The sequence below is a fragment of the Ictidomys tridecemlineatus genome, chromosome 12 (assembly GCF_052094955.1).
Source record: "Ictidomys tridecemlineatus isolate mIctTri1 chromosome 12, mIctTri1.hap1, whole genome shotgun sequence".
In the NCBI taxonomy this organism is placed as follows: domain Eukaryota; kingdom Metazoa; phylum Chordata; class Mammalia; order Rodentia; family Sciuridae; genus Ictidomys; species Ictidomys tridecemlineatus.
In genome coordinates this window covers 86,337,882-86,353,699 of record NC_135488.1, presented here as the reverse complement: position 1 = coordinate 86,353,699, position 15,818 = coordinate 86,337,882, and the positions used below count along the sequence as shown (strand labels likewise).

At 40.7% G+C, this 15,818-nt stretch overlaps 1 protein-coding gene across 1 annotated transcript in view; it reads left to right on the top strand.

The window, feature by feature from the left end:
- Slc3a1 (solute carrier family 3 member 1) overlaps positions 1-15,818 on the top strand; it is a 31,708-nt gene that overhangs the window by 3,092 nt on the left and 12,798 nt on the right. Inside the window, exons 2-5 of the mRNA XM_005324514.5 lie at positions 1,798-1,977; positions 2,127-2,281; positions 5,253-5,378; positions 15,449-15,568. Of these exons, the coding sequence (XP_005324571.1) occupies positions 1,798-1,977; positions 2,127-2,281; positions 5,253-5,378; positions 15,449-15,568 (581 nt within the window). The remainder of the gene's footprint in view (positions 1-1,797; positions 1,978-2,126; positions 2,282-5,252; positions 5,379-15,448; positions 15,569-15,818) is intronic.

Sequence of the window (15,818 nt, the reverse complement as noted above, 5' to 3'; positions counted from 1 at the left end):
CAGACCTAGCTCCTGCCCTCCCTAACAGGCCACTGTCTCTCCCTCTGGATAGACAAATTCTCTCTCAAATGTGTATTTCTTGCTTTATTCCAAAGATGTCTCTTTTGAGATTGCCCTCATTCTCCCTTGAATATGTATCTACTTTCCTAAATAAACCTCTGTCTGTACCTTTGCCTGGAACAAATTCTTTTCCATCATATATGTCAAGAACCCCAGTGGTCCTGAGTGAAGTTTCTCCTCTCTGGGAACTCCATGGACACTTCCTCTGAAACATATCTTTCTCTGTGTGGCCTCTGCTGTGATCTAGGAAACCACATGGAGATCACACAAAAAGTTACTAGAAATTGAACAACAGACTTGAGTCTGAGTCTGCATTTAGAACTCTGACCTATAAGCAAAAATGTGCCATCTCTTAATTATCCTACAAAGTTTCAAGTACAAACATTTCACCTCCATATCTTTTCCCAGCCACAATAGTATTCTTTTCTAGGTAAATTCTTGGCTTCCTACATAAGTGAACAAAAAAGGATCCAGATTTCAGCTTGCTGTAAAGATAGTCTGAGAGCAGAATGAAAGACCTTTCAAATATTAGTGCACACTTACCTTACACCTCTTGGTATTCTCTCCCTAATCCCTATGCTGCAGGCAACATTTTTCACTGTTGACTATTCATTTATTTATTGTGCTGGAGCCTAGGACTCACCCCTTTTAAGACAAGTCCTCTGTGTCTGTTTTTCCTTTCCTTTGCTACAAAGCCTTCCCTGTAAATCACCTACCTTTACCTTTGCCCACCCAACCCCATCAGCTGCCTGTTTCCTGAAGGGCCAGGGAGCAAATACCTTAGTGCCCTTAAAGCACCTTACACAGCTCTTCTTGGTTCAATTTTCATTCCATTCCTGCCTGTTTTACCCTCAACTATCACAGCACAGTCCAAAGGAATCTAACGGGCACCACATTTTTAGAAGTTAAAAAAAAAAGAAAACAGGTGAAATTATTCGAATAATATATTTTTCTCACTCCAGTATATCTAAGATATCATTTCAACATGTAATTAGTATAAAATATTAATATTTTACATCTTTTCATACTGGATTTTAAAAAATCTCATGTGCATTTTACCCCTACAACACATCTAAGTTCGCACTAGTCACATTACAGGTGCTCAGTAGCCACATGTGGCAAGTGGCGATGATGTGGACTAGTGTGGCTTAGACCACTCATTCACCAGGGACCAAGTGTTGTTGACCATGACCTTGGCACCTAGTCAAGTACCTAGCTTGGAAACCATGCATAGAATAAATTAATATTACTGTATTAATGGTTTTTTAAAAAATTTGAGCAAGTAACAGATCTTTTAATGTCAGGCACCTATGTTAAAGGTCAAAGGTTATTGCTAGAAGATCAATTTGATGTTATTCAAAGAACTAGGCCTTGCTATGTGAATTTTACTCAAACTCAATAAAATTTCAAATATTTCTGCTTTCAAAAAATATTTAGGTCTTGCTAGGTATGGTGGCACATCCCTGTAATCCCAGTGGCTGGGGAGGTTGAGACAGGAGGATTGCAAACTCACAGCCAGCCTCAGGCAAAAATGAGGTGCTAAGCAACTCAGTGAGACTCTGTCTCTAAATAAAATACAGAATAGGTTTGGGGATGTGGTTCAATAGCTGAGTGCCCCTGAGTGCAATCCCTGGTAACCCCCCCAAAAAAATTTAGATCTTATAAATATTAATTTTATTTTTAATCTTTTATATAAACAAAATAGGACTTATTCATGACCTTAGCTTTTTTCTTCAGGTATTCAAAATAAACTGGACTACATCACTTCTTTAAATATAAAAACTGTTTGGCTTACTTCATTTTATAAATCATCCCTAAAAGACTTCAGATATGCTGTTGAGGATTTCCAAGAAATTGATCCTCTTTTTGGAACAATGACAGATTTTGAGAATCTTGTTGCAGCCATACACGATAAAGGTAAATTGAATGGGAGGTGGATGGCATAGGGGTGAGGGTTGAAATAAGCACTTCTCTAAATGGTCAGTGAACACATTTCCCCCCCTTAACTGTCATATATCATCCTAATACAATGTTTTTCTAATATCTGAAATGTTTTCACTTATTAGGTTTAAAATTAATCATTGATTTCATACCGAACCATACCAGTGATAAACATGCCTGGTTTCAATTGAGTAGGACGCAGACAGGGAAATACACTGATTATTACATCTGGCATGACTGTACTCATGAAAATGACACTACTATCCCACCCAACAACTGGGTAAGTGCCAGCCTGCCTGACTTGCACAGGGAAATGGGCAAATCTGTGGGATTCAACTGGTGATTTATGAAGCCTTTTAAGGAAAACTGAGACGAATATAGTTTATGGGGACATGGGGGAAGAATTAGACATAAAAATAAAATAAATTTCCCTAGTATTGTTTAGATTTCTGATTTCATTATAGAATTGGTGTGTTCTAGCAAATTAAAACCTATTCTCACTACTAGCTTCTCCTTTCTTTCCCTCTCTTCCCACTTGAGCAGCTTGGAGTCCATGTCCCATTTGTTCAGTAGCTGTTTTGCAGATGTGTTGCCTCTTTGAATTTTTTTTTTTTGTAGTTGTAGATGGACAGAATGCCTATATTTTATTTGTTTGTTTGTTTATTTATTTATTTACTTATTTATTAATTATTGTGGTGCTGGGGATTGAACCAGTCCCTCACGCATAACTAGGCAAGCGTTCTACCATTGAGCTACAGCCCCAGCCCAACTCTTTTGACTTTTTGACTCTCATGTTTGGACAAAACTTTGGCCATAAAGAAACCTAATTGTCTTGAACTCTGGTATTTGAACTCTGGACACATCTCACATTCATTATCCCCACCTGAACTGAGCCACTAAATCTTCTTGAGAGATTTACTAAATCCAACTAATCAACATGCCCTTCCCTTTCTCTTCAAACACTCTCTCTGCCTCCTATCTTATGACTCTCAGAGAAAATTCTGCTCCACAGAGAGAAGAAAAGCCATCAGAGCTGCAGGTCCCCATTCCCACCCTTTTCCTACTTGCTATTTTTAACAATAGGAGTTACTTCCTTTCTGTCTAAAGGACTTGATTTAGCAAATAAAAATTTAGGATATCCAGTTAAGTCTGAGTTTTAGTTAAACAGTATATAATTTTCTAGTATAAAAGATTTTATAGGCTATACTTATGCAGTCAGCTGTCTGTATCTGTGGATTCTATATCTGCACATTCAATCAACTGTATATAGAAAATATTTGGAAAAAAATTGTATCTGTACTGAATTAGTACAGACTTTTTTTCTGATCATTATTCCCTAAACAATACAATTATTTACATAGCACTTACAGTTTATCAGGTAGTATAAATAATCTAGAGATTATTTAAAGTGTAGGGGAGCATTTGCATAGGTTATATTAAATACTGTGCCATTTTAATGTGAGAGACTTAGGCATCTGCAAATTTTGGTATCTGAACCAGTCTCCCATGGATGCTGAGGAGTGCTCTACTAAAATACTATGCATTGTTTTCTGAAATTTAGATTTGTTTGAGTCCTGTATTTCATCCAGCAGCTCTACATCTGTCCCAGGCCACATCTTTGTTTTTTCTCCTAGGTCTTTTAATCTGGACCATCTTACCCTACTCCAGTCTCTTCTTCTTCTTCTTCTTCCTCTTCCTCCTCCTCTTCTTCACCTCTTCCCCTCCTCTCACTCTTCCACCCTTCCTTCCTTTTTTTTTTTTTTTTTTTTTAATACTTGAGCCTAGGGGTGTTTTACTATGGAGCGATATCCCCAGTCCTTTTTACTTTTTATTTTGGGACAAGATCTTACTAGAGTGCTGAAAATCATCCTAAGTTACTGAGACCGGCCTTGAATTTGCAATCCTCCTGACTCTAACCTCCGGAGTTGCTGGAATTACAGGTGTATGCCGCTACACCCAGTTCTTTTTCTCTTCTTGATCTTCTCTGTTAACATTTAAACATACTGGTTTCTGGATATCAACTTTGAGGAATTATTGGCCAGACTTTTTTCTATTTTCATTTGTGTGAATATAAAATAGTATCACATTGAGGTCTAAATTTTACATTTATCTAATAACTAGTGATGGTTTATCAAGTTGCTAATGTAGTAATTATATACTTACTAATGATGTTGAACATCTTTTCATATAGTTATTCATTTTTGTACTTCCTTTTCTGTGAAATACCTGCTTTCATTCCCTAGTTCTCTTTAGGATTGCTTGTCCCTGTTGCTTTCTGGAGGCCTCTTTGCATTCTGGATCCTGGTCTTTTGTTGGTTAGACACACTGTAGATATCTCATTTTGGTTTGTGTCCAGGCAGCCACGTGGTGAACTTACAGTTTATCAGGCAGTATAAATAATCTAGATATGTTTTCTTGAAAGGCAGCAGCTGTTACTCAGCTTTGACCAACTGCCATAGAAATATAGATCCATGTGACTACATCTTCCAACTAAAAGGAAAAAGATTCATGTAAAATCCCCCAGTTTTTCAGTGCTTTCTAGATGCTGTGTTTAGCATGAAATGAGATAGAGCCCAAGAAACTTTCATGTTTAAGGAGTCATTGCATACACCAAGAGGAAGGGGCCAGAGACTGAGAGTGGGGCATGAGAGGAGAGTCTTGACATGGAACCATGAACCTGAGCATTTCTAGAAAGAGGAAATTAGTCACAGTGTCAAATACCACTAGGTACCAACACTTGAAGTTGCTAGATTTTTATTCCTGAGGACTGGCAGGGTTTATTAAAGAATAGGTCTAATAAATTTTTTTATAACTATAGTTTGAATATTCAATATATTGGGTTCAAGCTTCAAGACCAATAGAAATTGTCTTTTTCCCCATGTTGACCCCATTTGCTTTTCTTTACAAACAGGAAGCCAAAGCCTGGACAGAGGATTCAAGAAAATATGTTAGCAATGTCTGTTCCTTAAGTTGGTCTTGTTTTGAATTTGAGAGCATTGGCTTGTCATTGCGACTGTTATGAATAGCATCTACTGGACAGACAGGTCACAACCATGTTTATGGGGCATTAGGCCAACTGGTGACATTTTGGAGAGTTAATTTAGCTTAATTCTTACCCTAGAAGGAGAATTCTCAGGATTTAAATACTCTGCCCACACGGAGCCTGGGATGGCCATGATCATTTCTTTGTAGGCAAAATCATCATATGAATAATGCTAAGTTACTGATGTGCTGTTTTGTTTCTTTGCTAGTTAAGTGTGTATGGAAACTCCAGTTGGCACTTTGATGAAGTGCGAAAGCAATGTTATTTTCACCAGTTTATGAAAGAGCAACCTGATTTGAATTTCCGAAATCCTGCTGTTCAAGAAGAAATAAAAGTGAGTATAGATACTCTTCATTAATGGGAGTGGTTATTTTAAACACTCTATATTGAACAATAATTTTGCAGGAAAAATAAAAGTAGTACAGTTAAATTCTCAGATTGAGATGTTTGATGCAAATAAAGACACTTTCATTTGTTGGTGGCTCCTTTCTTCATCTAACCCAGAATAATCTAAATGGAAGGGGGTAAGAAACACCTGGTGCCTTAGTGACAATGAGCAGGTGCAGGAAGGTGGGGCCAGATGAGGGCTCCCACATCTGCGGTGGGCCTCTGGGTGAATTATTTGGCTTTTCTTTTCTTTTTAATTGTTGATGGACCTTTATTTTATTTATTTTTATGTGGTGCTGAGGACCGAACCCAGTGCCTCACACATGCTAGGCAAGGGCTCTACCATTGGGCTACAACCCCAGCCCTTATTTGGCTTTTCTATGCCTCAGATCCCTCATTCATTAAACACATTTGATGGTAATATTGGACTCAGAGGGCTCTTAGGAAGATTAGATGAGATAATCCATGCATGGCACTTCTGTATTCATTCAGTAAATATTAACTCACTGCCTGCCTACCCTGTGCCAGGCCCTGAGTACTGGGAAAACAGCAGTGAATAAAAGAAGCCCTACCCTCAATGAGTCCCTGGTGTGGGTAAAGTAGACAATGAAGAACTGTGCCTATCACATGTCAGGTCGTGGTGAATGCTAAGGGAAGGTGACTCAGACATACCCCAGGGATGAGGTGCTGCCTGACAACCACCTGGAGTGTGAAAGGGAGTCCTGGAATTGAACTCAGAGGGGCTTAACCACTGAGTCACATCCCTCGCCCTTTGTATTTTTTGTTTTGTGATTAGGTCTTGCTAAATTGCCTTAGCTGCCAGAGTTGCGAGAATCACAGGCATGCATCACCATGCCTGAGCCCTGTGTCTCTCTAGGGGAAGAGAATTTCACACAGAGGGCAGAGCAAGTGCAGAGATCTCGAAGGGAGAGTATGGTTCATGTGTTTCAGGAATGACATGGAGTCCAGTGCATAGGCTTGCCAGAAATAGCAAATAAAAATACAGGATACCTGGTTAAAATTTCAATTTCAGATAAATAGTGAATAATACAATGCTTGGATATATATACTTCTACTATAAAAGTACTCATCGGTTACTTGATATTAACAAGGTGTCCTTTATCTTTTATCTGGCAGCCCTACAAGTGTGCTGGTGATACAAGAGGGCAGGAGGCAGGGAGCAGAGGTTGCAAAATCAAGAGCTGAGGGCTCTGCAGATGGCCTTGAGTTTGATGGAAGGGCACATGCTGAGCCAGTGAAGATTCCTTTGGGGCTCTGTAGGCAGGAAAGTTTCTGTAGTAACCCCGGTGATCTCTGGTGGGCTTGTACTGGAGTGGTACAGACAGTTCTAGTGATTGGCAGTAAGTAGTAGCCATGTTGTTCTCATTCTTGTGTTGCTGCTGTGGCCAGAGTGGGCAGGAATTTAGCTGAGTGGGGTAGTGCTTGGGGGAGGGAGGAGGGAGGAGGACACCCAAACAGAATGGAGAGCCATGGGTGCCCTTCTGCACCTCACCATATCAGCCAAATAGAGAGGATGCAGGACACTAGGGGCACTGGAATCCTTAGTTTATTTTTCCTTTATTTGTTCTTAAATAACAGTTTCTTGGAATATAATAATTCACATACCATACAAATTTTTCAAATGGGTGATTCAGTGGTTTTAGTATATTCAGAGTTGTGCGACCATCACTATTAATTTTCCAGTGCATTTTCATCATGCCAAAAAGAAATTCCAAACCCATCAGCAGTCACTCTCCCTAACCTCCTGATACCCACCGCCCCCACCAAGGCTTTGGCAACCACTAATCTACTAATTTACCTACTGAGGACATTTCACATAAGTGGAATCAGACATTATCTGTTTATATTTTATATAGCTTAGCTTATTTATCTATCCATCCATCCATTCATCTATTTATCCATACATTCATCTATCTTTACTTGAAAACTGCCAAAGTTGTTTTCTATAGCCACTGCACCACTTTACATTCCTATTAGCAGTTTATAAAGGTTTCCATTTCTCTACATTCTCACTGGCAATACTTGTTATTGCCTATGAGTTTTTGTTTGTTTGTTTTTTGGTACCAGGGATTGAACCCAGGCGTACTTAAACACTGAGTCACATCTCCAGCCCTTTGTTTATTTTATTTAGAAACGGTATATTACTAAGTTGTTTAGGGCCTTGCTAAGTTGCTGAGGCTGACTTTGAACTCATGCTTCTCCTGCCTGAGCCTCCTGAGCCCAAGCTGCATCACCGTGCTCAGCTTATGTTTTCATTATAGTTATCCTACTGTGTGTGAAGTGTCATCTCATTCCGGGTTATATTTGTATTTGCCTCTTTTCATGTGCTCATAGTTTACTTATGTATCTTCATTGCAGAAATGTCTATTCAAATCCTTTGCCCATCTAAAAACAGGCTTATTTGTCTTTTTATTATTGGGTTGTAAGAGTTCTTTATATATCTTAGACACATGATTTGCAAATACTTTTCTTCTGTTCCGTGGGTTGTCTTTTAACTTTCGTGATGTAGCCCTTTGAAGCATAAGAGGTCTTAATTTTAATATGTCCAGTTTCACTTTTTTTCTTTTATTGTATTGCTATCAAAAGCTCAGTCCTTGTCCCCAGTGACAATTTAATAAGGAAGAGACATGGTTTTGAGAAAAAGGAAAAAGAAGGTTTATTGCTTTGCTAACAAATGAGAAGCACAGGGGATTCTTGTCCTAGAGTCTGTGATTCTCTCCATAAGGGAAAGCAGAGGGCTTTTAAAGAAGCTCTTTAAAGGCTGCTTTCCAGGTGTGCCCTGATGGTGTGTTGAAATTCATTTGTTAATTTGGGAGATAGTCACTTCCTAGATCTTCAGGAGATGTCTCTTTCCTGTGGTGTGCTCAAGGACAGATAACAAGGCCTAGGATGGGAAAAGGTAATCTTGTTCCATACCCTCGAATTAGGGAAGGGGAGAGGGAGAAGAGAAAAAGAAAAATATGTTCCTTTTAAAATAAACATTAGAGTAGACCAGTGTTGCAGTATGTGCTTTCATCGTGATGTTTGTTTTATTTATTTTTTAAAATTTATTTATTTTAATTAGGTATATATGACAGCAGGATGCATTTTGATTCATTGTACACAGTTGCAGCACAACTTTTCATTTCTCTCTACATGATGTAGCATCACACTATGTGCAATCATACACGTACCTAGGGTAATAATGTCCATCTCATTGCACCATCTTTCCTGCATCCATACCCCCTCCCCTCCCTCCCCTCCATTTTTCTCATGCACCCCCCCCACTACTCCCATAAGGATCAGCTTCCACTTATCAGAGAGAACATTTGGCCTTTGGTTTTTTAAATCTTGGCTTACTTTGCTTAGCATGATATTCTCCAACTGCAACTATTTACCTGCAAATGTCATAATCTTATTCTCTTTTAATGCTGAATTAATATTCCATTGTATGGTATATATATACACCACAGTTTCTTTATTCATTCATCTATTGAAAGACATCTAGGTTGGTTCCACAGTTTAGCTATTGTGAAGAGAGCTGCTATAAACATTGATGTGGCTGCATTTGTTTTATTTTTTGTAGTACTGGGGATTGAACCCAGGGACACTCTACTACTAAGCTTCATCCTTAGTCCTTTTATTTTTGAGACAGGCTTCAATGAATTTCTGAGGCTGGCCTTGAACTGGTGATCCTCTTGCCTCAGCCTCCCAAGTCTCTGGGATTACAGGTTTGGCCACCATGTCTGGCTTTTCATTGTCATATGTAAGAACTGTCACCTAATACCAAATTACAAAGATGTATTTCTGTTTTCTTCTAAGGGTTTTATGATTTCATCTCTTATATTTTAGGTGGTCTCTGATCCATTTTTTGTTACCTTTTTAAAAAATCGTTTTGTTAATCTTTCTGTGTGACGTGAGAGTAAGGGGTCCAACATCATTATTTTGCATGTGGCTTGATCATCCAGTTAGCCAGAAATGTATGTTAAAAAAAGACTAATGTTTCCACATTAAATTGCAACTCTAATTGAAAGCCAACTGGCCATAGATGTATAGGCTTATTTATTTTTAGACTTGCAACTCTGTGCCATTCATGTTTATGTCTACTCTTATGGCAGCACCACACCGTATAGAAATGTTTAAGCTAGTGTCATTCATTTTGTCACAATGTGCCAGCCAAAACACTAATGATTCTTTGACTAACCTGGCTGTTCATTTATAGGTATCCAAGTAGTTAGATTTGTGACTAGGATTCTGATTCCCTAGTCCCTTAGAATGAAAGTCTTCAAGTAAGGGATCACTACTGCCCCTGGTTAACAGGTTAGACATTATTTAAAAGGCAGGTTTGGAAGATTTACTATTAGAAGTAAATAAGAAATAAGGAGAAGCTGGGAGGGGGGGGGACTTTGTTCCTGGAAATGGATCTTTCACTTGAAGAGGACTTCCAACATCCTCCTGCCCCTTATCTCTGCAGTAGAGTTAATAACAGGTTAATCATTTGCAATCCAGATAGTTTGTGGCCAGGAGGCATTTGGAATGACTCCTGCTTGCATTCCAACTGGCACCAGTGAAGTCAGAGCCTTTGCCTTCAGCTCCTGGCAGTTCAGTTATCTGCACAGGGGGAGGCTACCCTACAGGGGGCATCCAACATGAACACCCTCCTCTCTCCTCAGTCTCCTCCTTTCCCACTGGCTATCAGGGGACTTGGCCTGCCCCTGGCCTCCCAGTGCTTGAGTGCCTGACCCTGATAATTATACTGATACTGGAGAAATCAGGAAGCCTTCTCAGAGAAGTTGGGGGCTTCTGTTTGTATAGTAGCATTTATACATTTCCAGTCACTTTGAGTTTTACTTGCCGCCAAATCATTTTTTGGATAAATAGGAAACAATTACAGTAAGGTGAAGTGGCCCACTAAGATAGTCATATAGCAAGGAAGAGACTCCAGGTGGCCTGGCTGCATATCTGGCTTGGTGTGATCCTGACCTGCCACATGGGAATACTCAGCTCTGGAGTGGGGACCCCTGGGGAGTCATGATACTCCCTGCAGCTGGGGATGAGAAGCCAAGAGGCACTCCCAGCTTAAGATGGAACCCAGAGCATAAGCATAGGTTCTGCTTTTCCCTTACTGAACACAGTGCTGCTGGAGGTGGGCAGCTCAATTTCAAACACAGTTCACTCATAGCCAGGTGCGGTGGCTCATGCCTGCAATCCCAGCTATTTGGGAGTCTGAAGCAGGAAGATCACAAGTTCAAGGCCCTGAGCAACTCAGTGAGACCTGTCTCTAAATAACATACCACATAGAGCTGGGGATGTGACTCAGTGGTTGAGTGCCCCTGGGTTCAATCCCTGATACCAAAAAAAAAAAAAAAAAAAAAAAAAAAGGGACAGGGGATATAGTTCAGTGATAAAGCCTCCCCATTGGTTTAATCCTTAGTACCAAGAAATTAAAAATGAAATAAAATTCAGTTCACTCACTACCTCCTTTAAACACTAGCTCTACTTGAAGATAATTATACCCTTTATTACACCTTCTATATACCAGGTGCTCTGTTATGATCATGTACTCATTTCACTGTGTTTTAGTCAGCTTTTTTTTTTTTTTCCTCTGTGACTAAAAGTCCTTACCAGAACAGTTTTAGAGGAGGAAAAGTTTATTTAGGGGCTCACACTTTCAGAAGTCTGAATCCATAGAAAGTTGGCTTCATTCCTTAGGGCTCAAGGTGAGGCAGAACAATCATGGCAGAGAGTGTGTCGGAGGAGAGCAGCTCACAGGATGTTCAGGAAGCAGAGAGATCTTCCCATTGCCAAGTATGAATATATACTCCAAAGCCATGCCCCAGTGCTCCACCTCCTGAGCCACATCCTACCTGCCTTCAGTTACCACTCAATTAATCCCATCATGTGATTAATTCACTGATTAGGTTAAGACTTTCATAACCCAATAATTTCTCCTCTGAACCTGCTTACATTGTCTCACTCCTGAGCTTTTGGGGGATACCTCACATCCGAACCATAACACACTGTATGTGTAGTGTGTTGGCCATGTGCTAGGAGTAGGGTGGTTGAAAAGATACACTTTGTGACTGTCATAGGACTTGTATTGTGAGGGAAGGTAACAAACAGTGATTACAATAGAGTGTTCTGAGTGGTCATGACAGTGGAAGTAGGAGTAGAGAGGACTGGCACCTCACCCAGACAGAGTGGGGGAGATCAGGGAAGGATGAGTTTGCACAGGAGCCAATGATGTCAGGGATGAACTGGAGCGAGCCAAGGGAAGAGGCATGGGTCGGGGTGTTTCAGGGAGAGCATGAATCATGGCATGGCAGTGGTGCTGGGAGTTATCAATATGGCTGGAACATGGTGTATATAGAGAGAGTGATTTGATCCAGTGAGACTAGAGTGGTCAGCAGGGGCTGAGTCATGGGCAGCACTGAAAGTTCTGGTAAGGATTTGAATTTAAAAGGTTTTAGGCAGGAATATTTGCATATTGAATAATCAATGTAGTTTTTGGGAATGGGTTTGAGTAAGTCAGGTTTGGAGGCAGAGGGCTCAGAGAGGGGGGCAGTGCAGTAACATGGAAATACTTGGACCAGCAAAGGTGTTGTAGGGTGTAGAGAAGTCATTAGAACTTAAGAGTTCAATGTGAGTTCCAGGTTTCAGAGTTGAATACTGGGTGGATTGTGGTGCCATTTGCTAAACTGGAAGATGCAAGAATAGGAAGGAGGGCATTGTTGGGTGGAGTTTGAGCTCATTGTGAGACATCCAAGGGTCCAGTGGAGAGCTGGATATAAGGATACGGGAATTGGGGAGTTGTTCTCTAGGCATAAAGTTTGGGATTTGTTGACATATGGATGATGCCAGTGTGTGACTCCTCACGCTGCAGACTTCACTCTCATTCCATCAAGAGTTCACTGAGGGCCAGGTGCTGTGTCAGAGGCTAAGGTAACAGAACCAACAGCCACTCTTGCCCTCAAGAATTTTCCAGTGAGGTGGAGGAGTCCTTTGTGACCGTTGGTTTATAAGGGAGGGTGGAAGCAGGCTCTGCTTCTGTCCCTTGTTGCTGGAACAAGGAGCAAGCTACTTGACAAATGTTTTTAGGCTGCTAGCTCCCAGATTTATATCTGTAATCACAGCCCTGCCCTAAGCTCCACTTTTTTTTTTTTTTTTTGTACAGAGGATTGAACCCAGGGATGCTCAACCACCAAGCCACATCCTCAGCCCTTCTTATATTTTAGAGACAGCATCTCACTAAGTTGCTTAGGGCCTTGCTAAATTGCTGAGCTAGCTTTGAACTCACAATCCCCTGGCCTCAGCCTCCCAAGGTGCTGGGATTCCAGGTGTGTGTCACCACAACCAGCTCTAAGATCTAGATTTCACAAGCTACCAGCCACCTTAGCATCCCCTCCTACATGTGCAGCAGACACCTCAAACTTGATGTGTCTAAGTCAGAACATTCCATCTTTCTCCCTCAACCAGCTGTTGCCTCTGGTGAGTGGCACACAGTCACTCAGTTCAAGAACCTAGGGGTTAGTCTTGACCCCTCTTTCTTTCACAATGCCCATACACCACCAGCAGACCGGGGAGCTCCACCCTCAGAGCAGATTCAACATCTGCCTCTTCCACATTGTCTCCCCACTCCAAGCCACCAGAGAAGGCTCCTAAAAGGAGACCTCAAGGCTGGGGTTGTGGCTCAGAGGTAGAGCACTTGCCTAGCACACGTGAGGCACTGGGTTTGATCCTCAGCACCACATAAAAAATAAAAAATAAAGATATTGTCCACCTATAACTAAAAAATAAATATTTAAAAAACAAAAAGGAATCCTCAGGCTTATTTAATTTTTTTCTTTTGGCAACAGATTTTTTAATATATAATTCACATACCATAAAATTTACCCAAAGTATACAGTTTCAGTTTTTTAGTGAGTTCATAAAATTGTAGAACCATTATCACAACCTAATTTTAGAACATTTTCATCACCCCAGAGAAGAAAGCTCGGATGCTTTAGCACTCATTGCTCACCCATTATCCCAACCCCTGGCAACCACTAATGTACTTTCTGTCTCTGTAGATTTGCCCGTTCTGGACATTTTATATAAATAGAGTCCTACGATATTTATCCTTTGTGTCTTTCTTTCATTTAGCAAAATGTTTCCAAGATTCCTCTTAAGTTGTAGCATGCATCAGTATTCTGTACCTTTTATGGACAGATAATATTCATTATATGGCTGTGTCTTGGGAGGTGATTTCAGCTTTTTGGCTTTTATGGATCAGGCTGCTGTGAACCTCCACTGTGTACATGGTTTGGTGGGGACCCACTTTTTCACCTCTCTTGGATATGTACCTAGGTGTGGAATTGCTAGGTAGGTCTCAGTGTAACCTCCTATTTCACTTTTTGAGGAGACGTCAGACTGACCAGTTTGTTCTGCATACATCAAATCTTTGAAAGTGTAAGACAAACCATAGGCTTTTCTGCTGAACACCCTCCAGGGGTTTCCTATCCCTGTGCCCAACAGATCCCAAGTTGTTCCCAATAACTACTAAGCTAGATGTGATGAGTCCAACCACACTGTCCCCTCTTTTCATTGCTCAAGGAATCTGTGCTCTTCCATGTACCTACACACAGCACCATACCTTCCCATGATTCCATACCTCCCCATGGACCATGCCTCCTCGTGGCTTCTCCCTCATTTTTTATTTTCCCTGTTGAAATGTTGCCTACACAATCTAAACTCGCTCTTTGGCCCCCTTTACCTTGCATTGTTTTTCTCATGGTACCTCTAAATTACTCACTACATCATTTGTGGGGTCACATGCAAAATGAAAGTTCAGGGTCCCTTGTTCTAAAATCATTGAAAAGTTCATGACAATGAAATCAAGAGCTGGAGTATTAAACCAAGCGCAAGGCCCTTCTGAGCCAGGGGCGCAGTGCAGTTGCACAGGTCACACACCCATGCCTTCAGCCCTACACCTGAGACTGCCTGGAAGGAAAGGAAATCCCGTTTCTCCGCCTCCCATTCATGCATATCCAGAAGCTGCCTCCTCTATCCTCTCCGTGTTTCTCACGTCCCATTTCCTTCTTCTCAAGCTCCTTCCTTGAGGGCCATGTTTGCAGTCTTGGTTTCATCTCTTCAGTCATTGGACTCAGCATTTGAGTCCGGGCAGGCCAGCACAGCAGGTGTGCCAGGGAGGAGGCTGGGCATGCAAAAGCTACCTTCTCTTTAGCAAGGATGTGTTGGGAATCAGGCAGGGGTGTAGAGAAAGCCAGGGACATTCACTCTGGTGTCCATCAGACATCTTTGAAAGAATCTAATAAAATGTATGAAAACTATTTTAGCTGGGGTCAATTTCTTTGTGAAGGACAATAAAATAGTGGCTTCTTTGGATAATGTGCTATTTACCTTTTATTATCTGAGGGTATTCAAGATGTTTGCAGCTGAGTTCTACCACCTGATCTTCACTCTTTTTCTTCTTTGTTTTCCTGGTTGATGGTTGATTCTTTCTGCTTGGTCTTGTGTTTCTTCCATAGTGCTCTCAATAGGAAATCCTTGACCACCCAAGCTCTTTACCTTTCACTTGCCTTCCTGATAAGGAGTGAAGCATTTAACTCTTGAACCATTGGTTGTTACTTTGAGCTGGAGTGATAGTTAAGGAGTTGGGCAAGATGGAGATGAGGTACTGTCACAGATTCTCTGGAGTCCTATCTTTCATGATGGTTTCTTAAGTTTTGATTGGATTCTCTAAACTTTGGAAATATGCTCATCATATCAGTTATAAATGTAATTATAACTCCGAATTCAAATATGAAGGAGGCGTGAGTATCCCTAAAGGAAGTTACTTGAGAGTTCATTATACTAAGACAGTTACATGAAATTAATAAATAGCCGAATGCATGGATATTGTGTTTGCTTTGTATGTGGCAATATCTATTTATGATGGAAAGTCATTTGCAAAAAAAAGCCTTTATTAATCATTATGATTATCATGTGTAACTAAGTGTTTTGTTTCTTCCTGTTTAGGAAATAATACAGTTTTGGCTTGCAAAAGGTGTTGATGGCTTTAGTTTTGATGCTGTTAAATTTCTTCTAGAAGCAAAGCATCTGAGAGATGAGATTCAAGTAAATAAGTTACAAAGCCCGGTAAGGTTTTAAAATTTCTGAAAATGCATCAGGGTTTCCCTTATTAGCCTGAGGTGCCAATTACAAAGGCAAGTCCTGTGCCATCTGTGGGAGGTACCTAGCCGCACTACTTCTTAGGAGGCATGGGGGTTTCTAATTCAGGCACTCAGACGTTTTCTTCTGGCTTTTTCCAGAGTAAGGGATCCCTGGAGGAGTTATTCATCTTTGTCCTTTCATGAAGGTTCTGAGGGCACAGAGTGAACTCTACCAA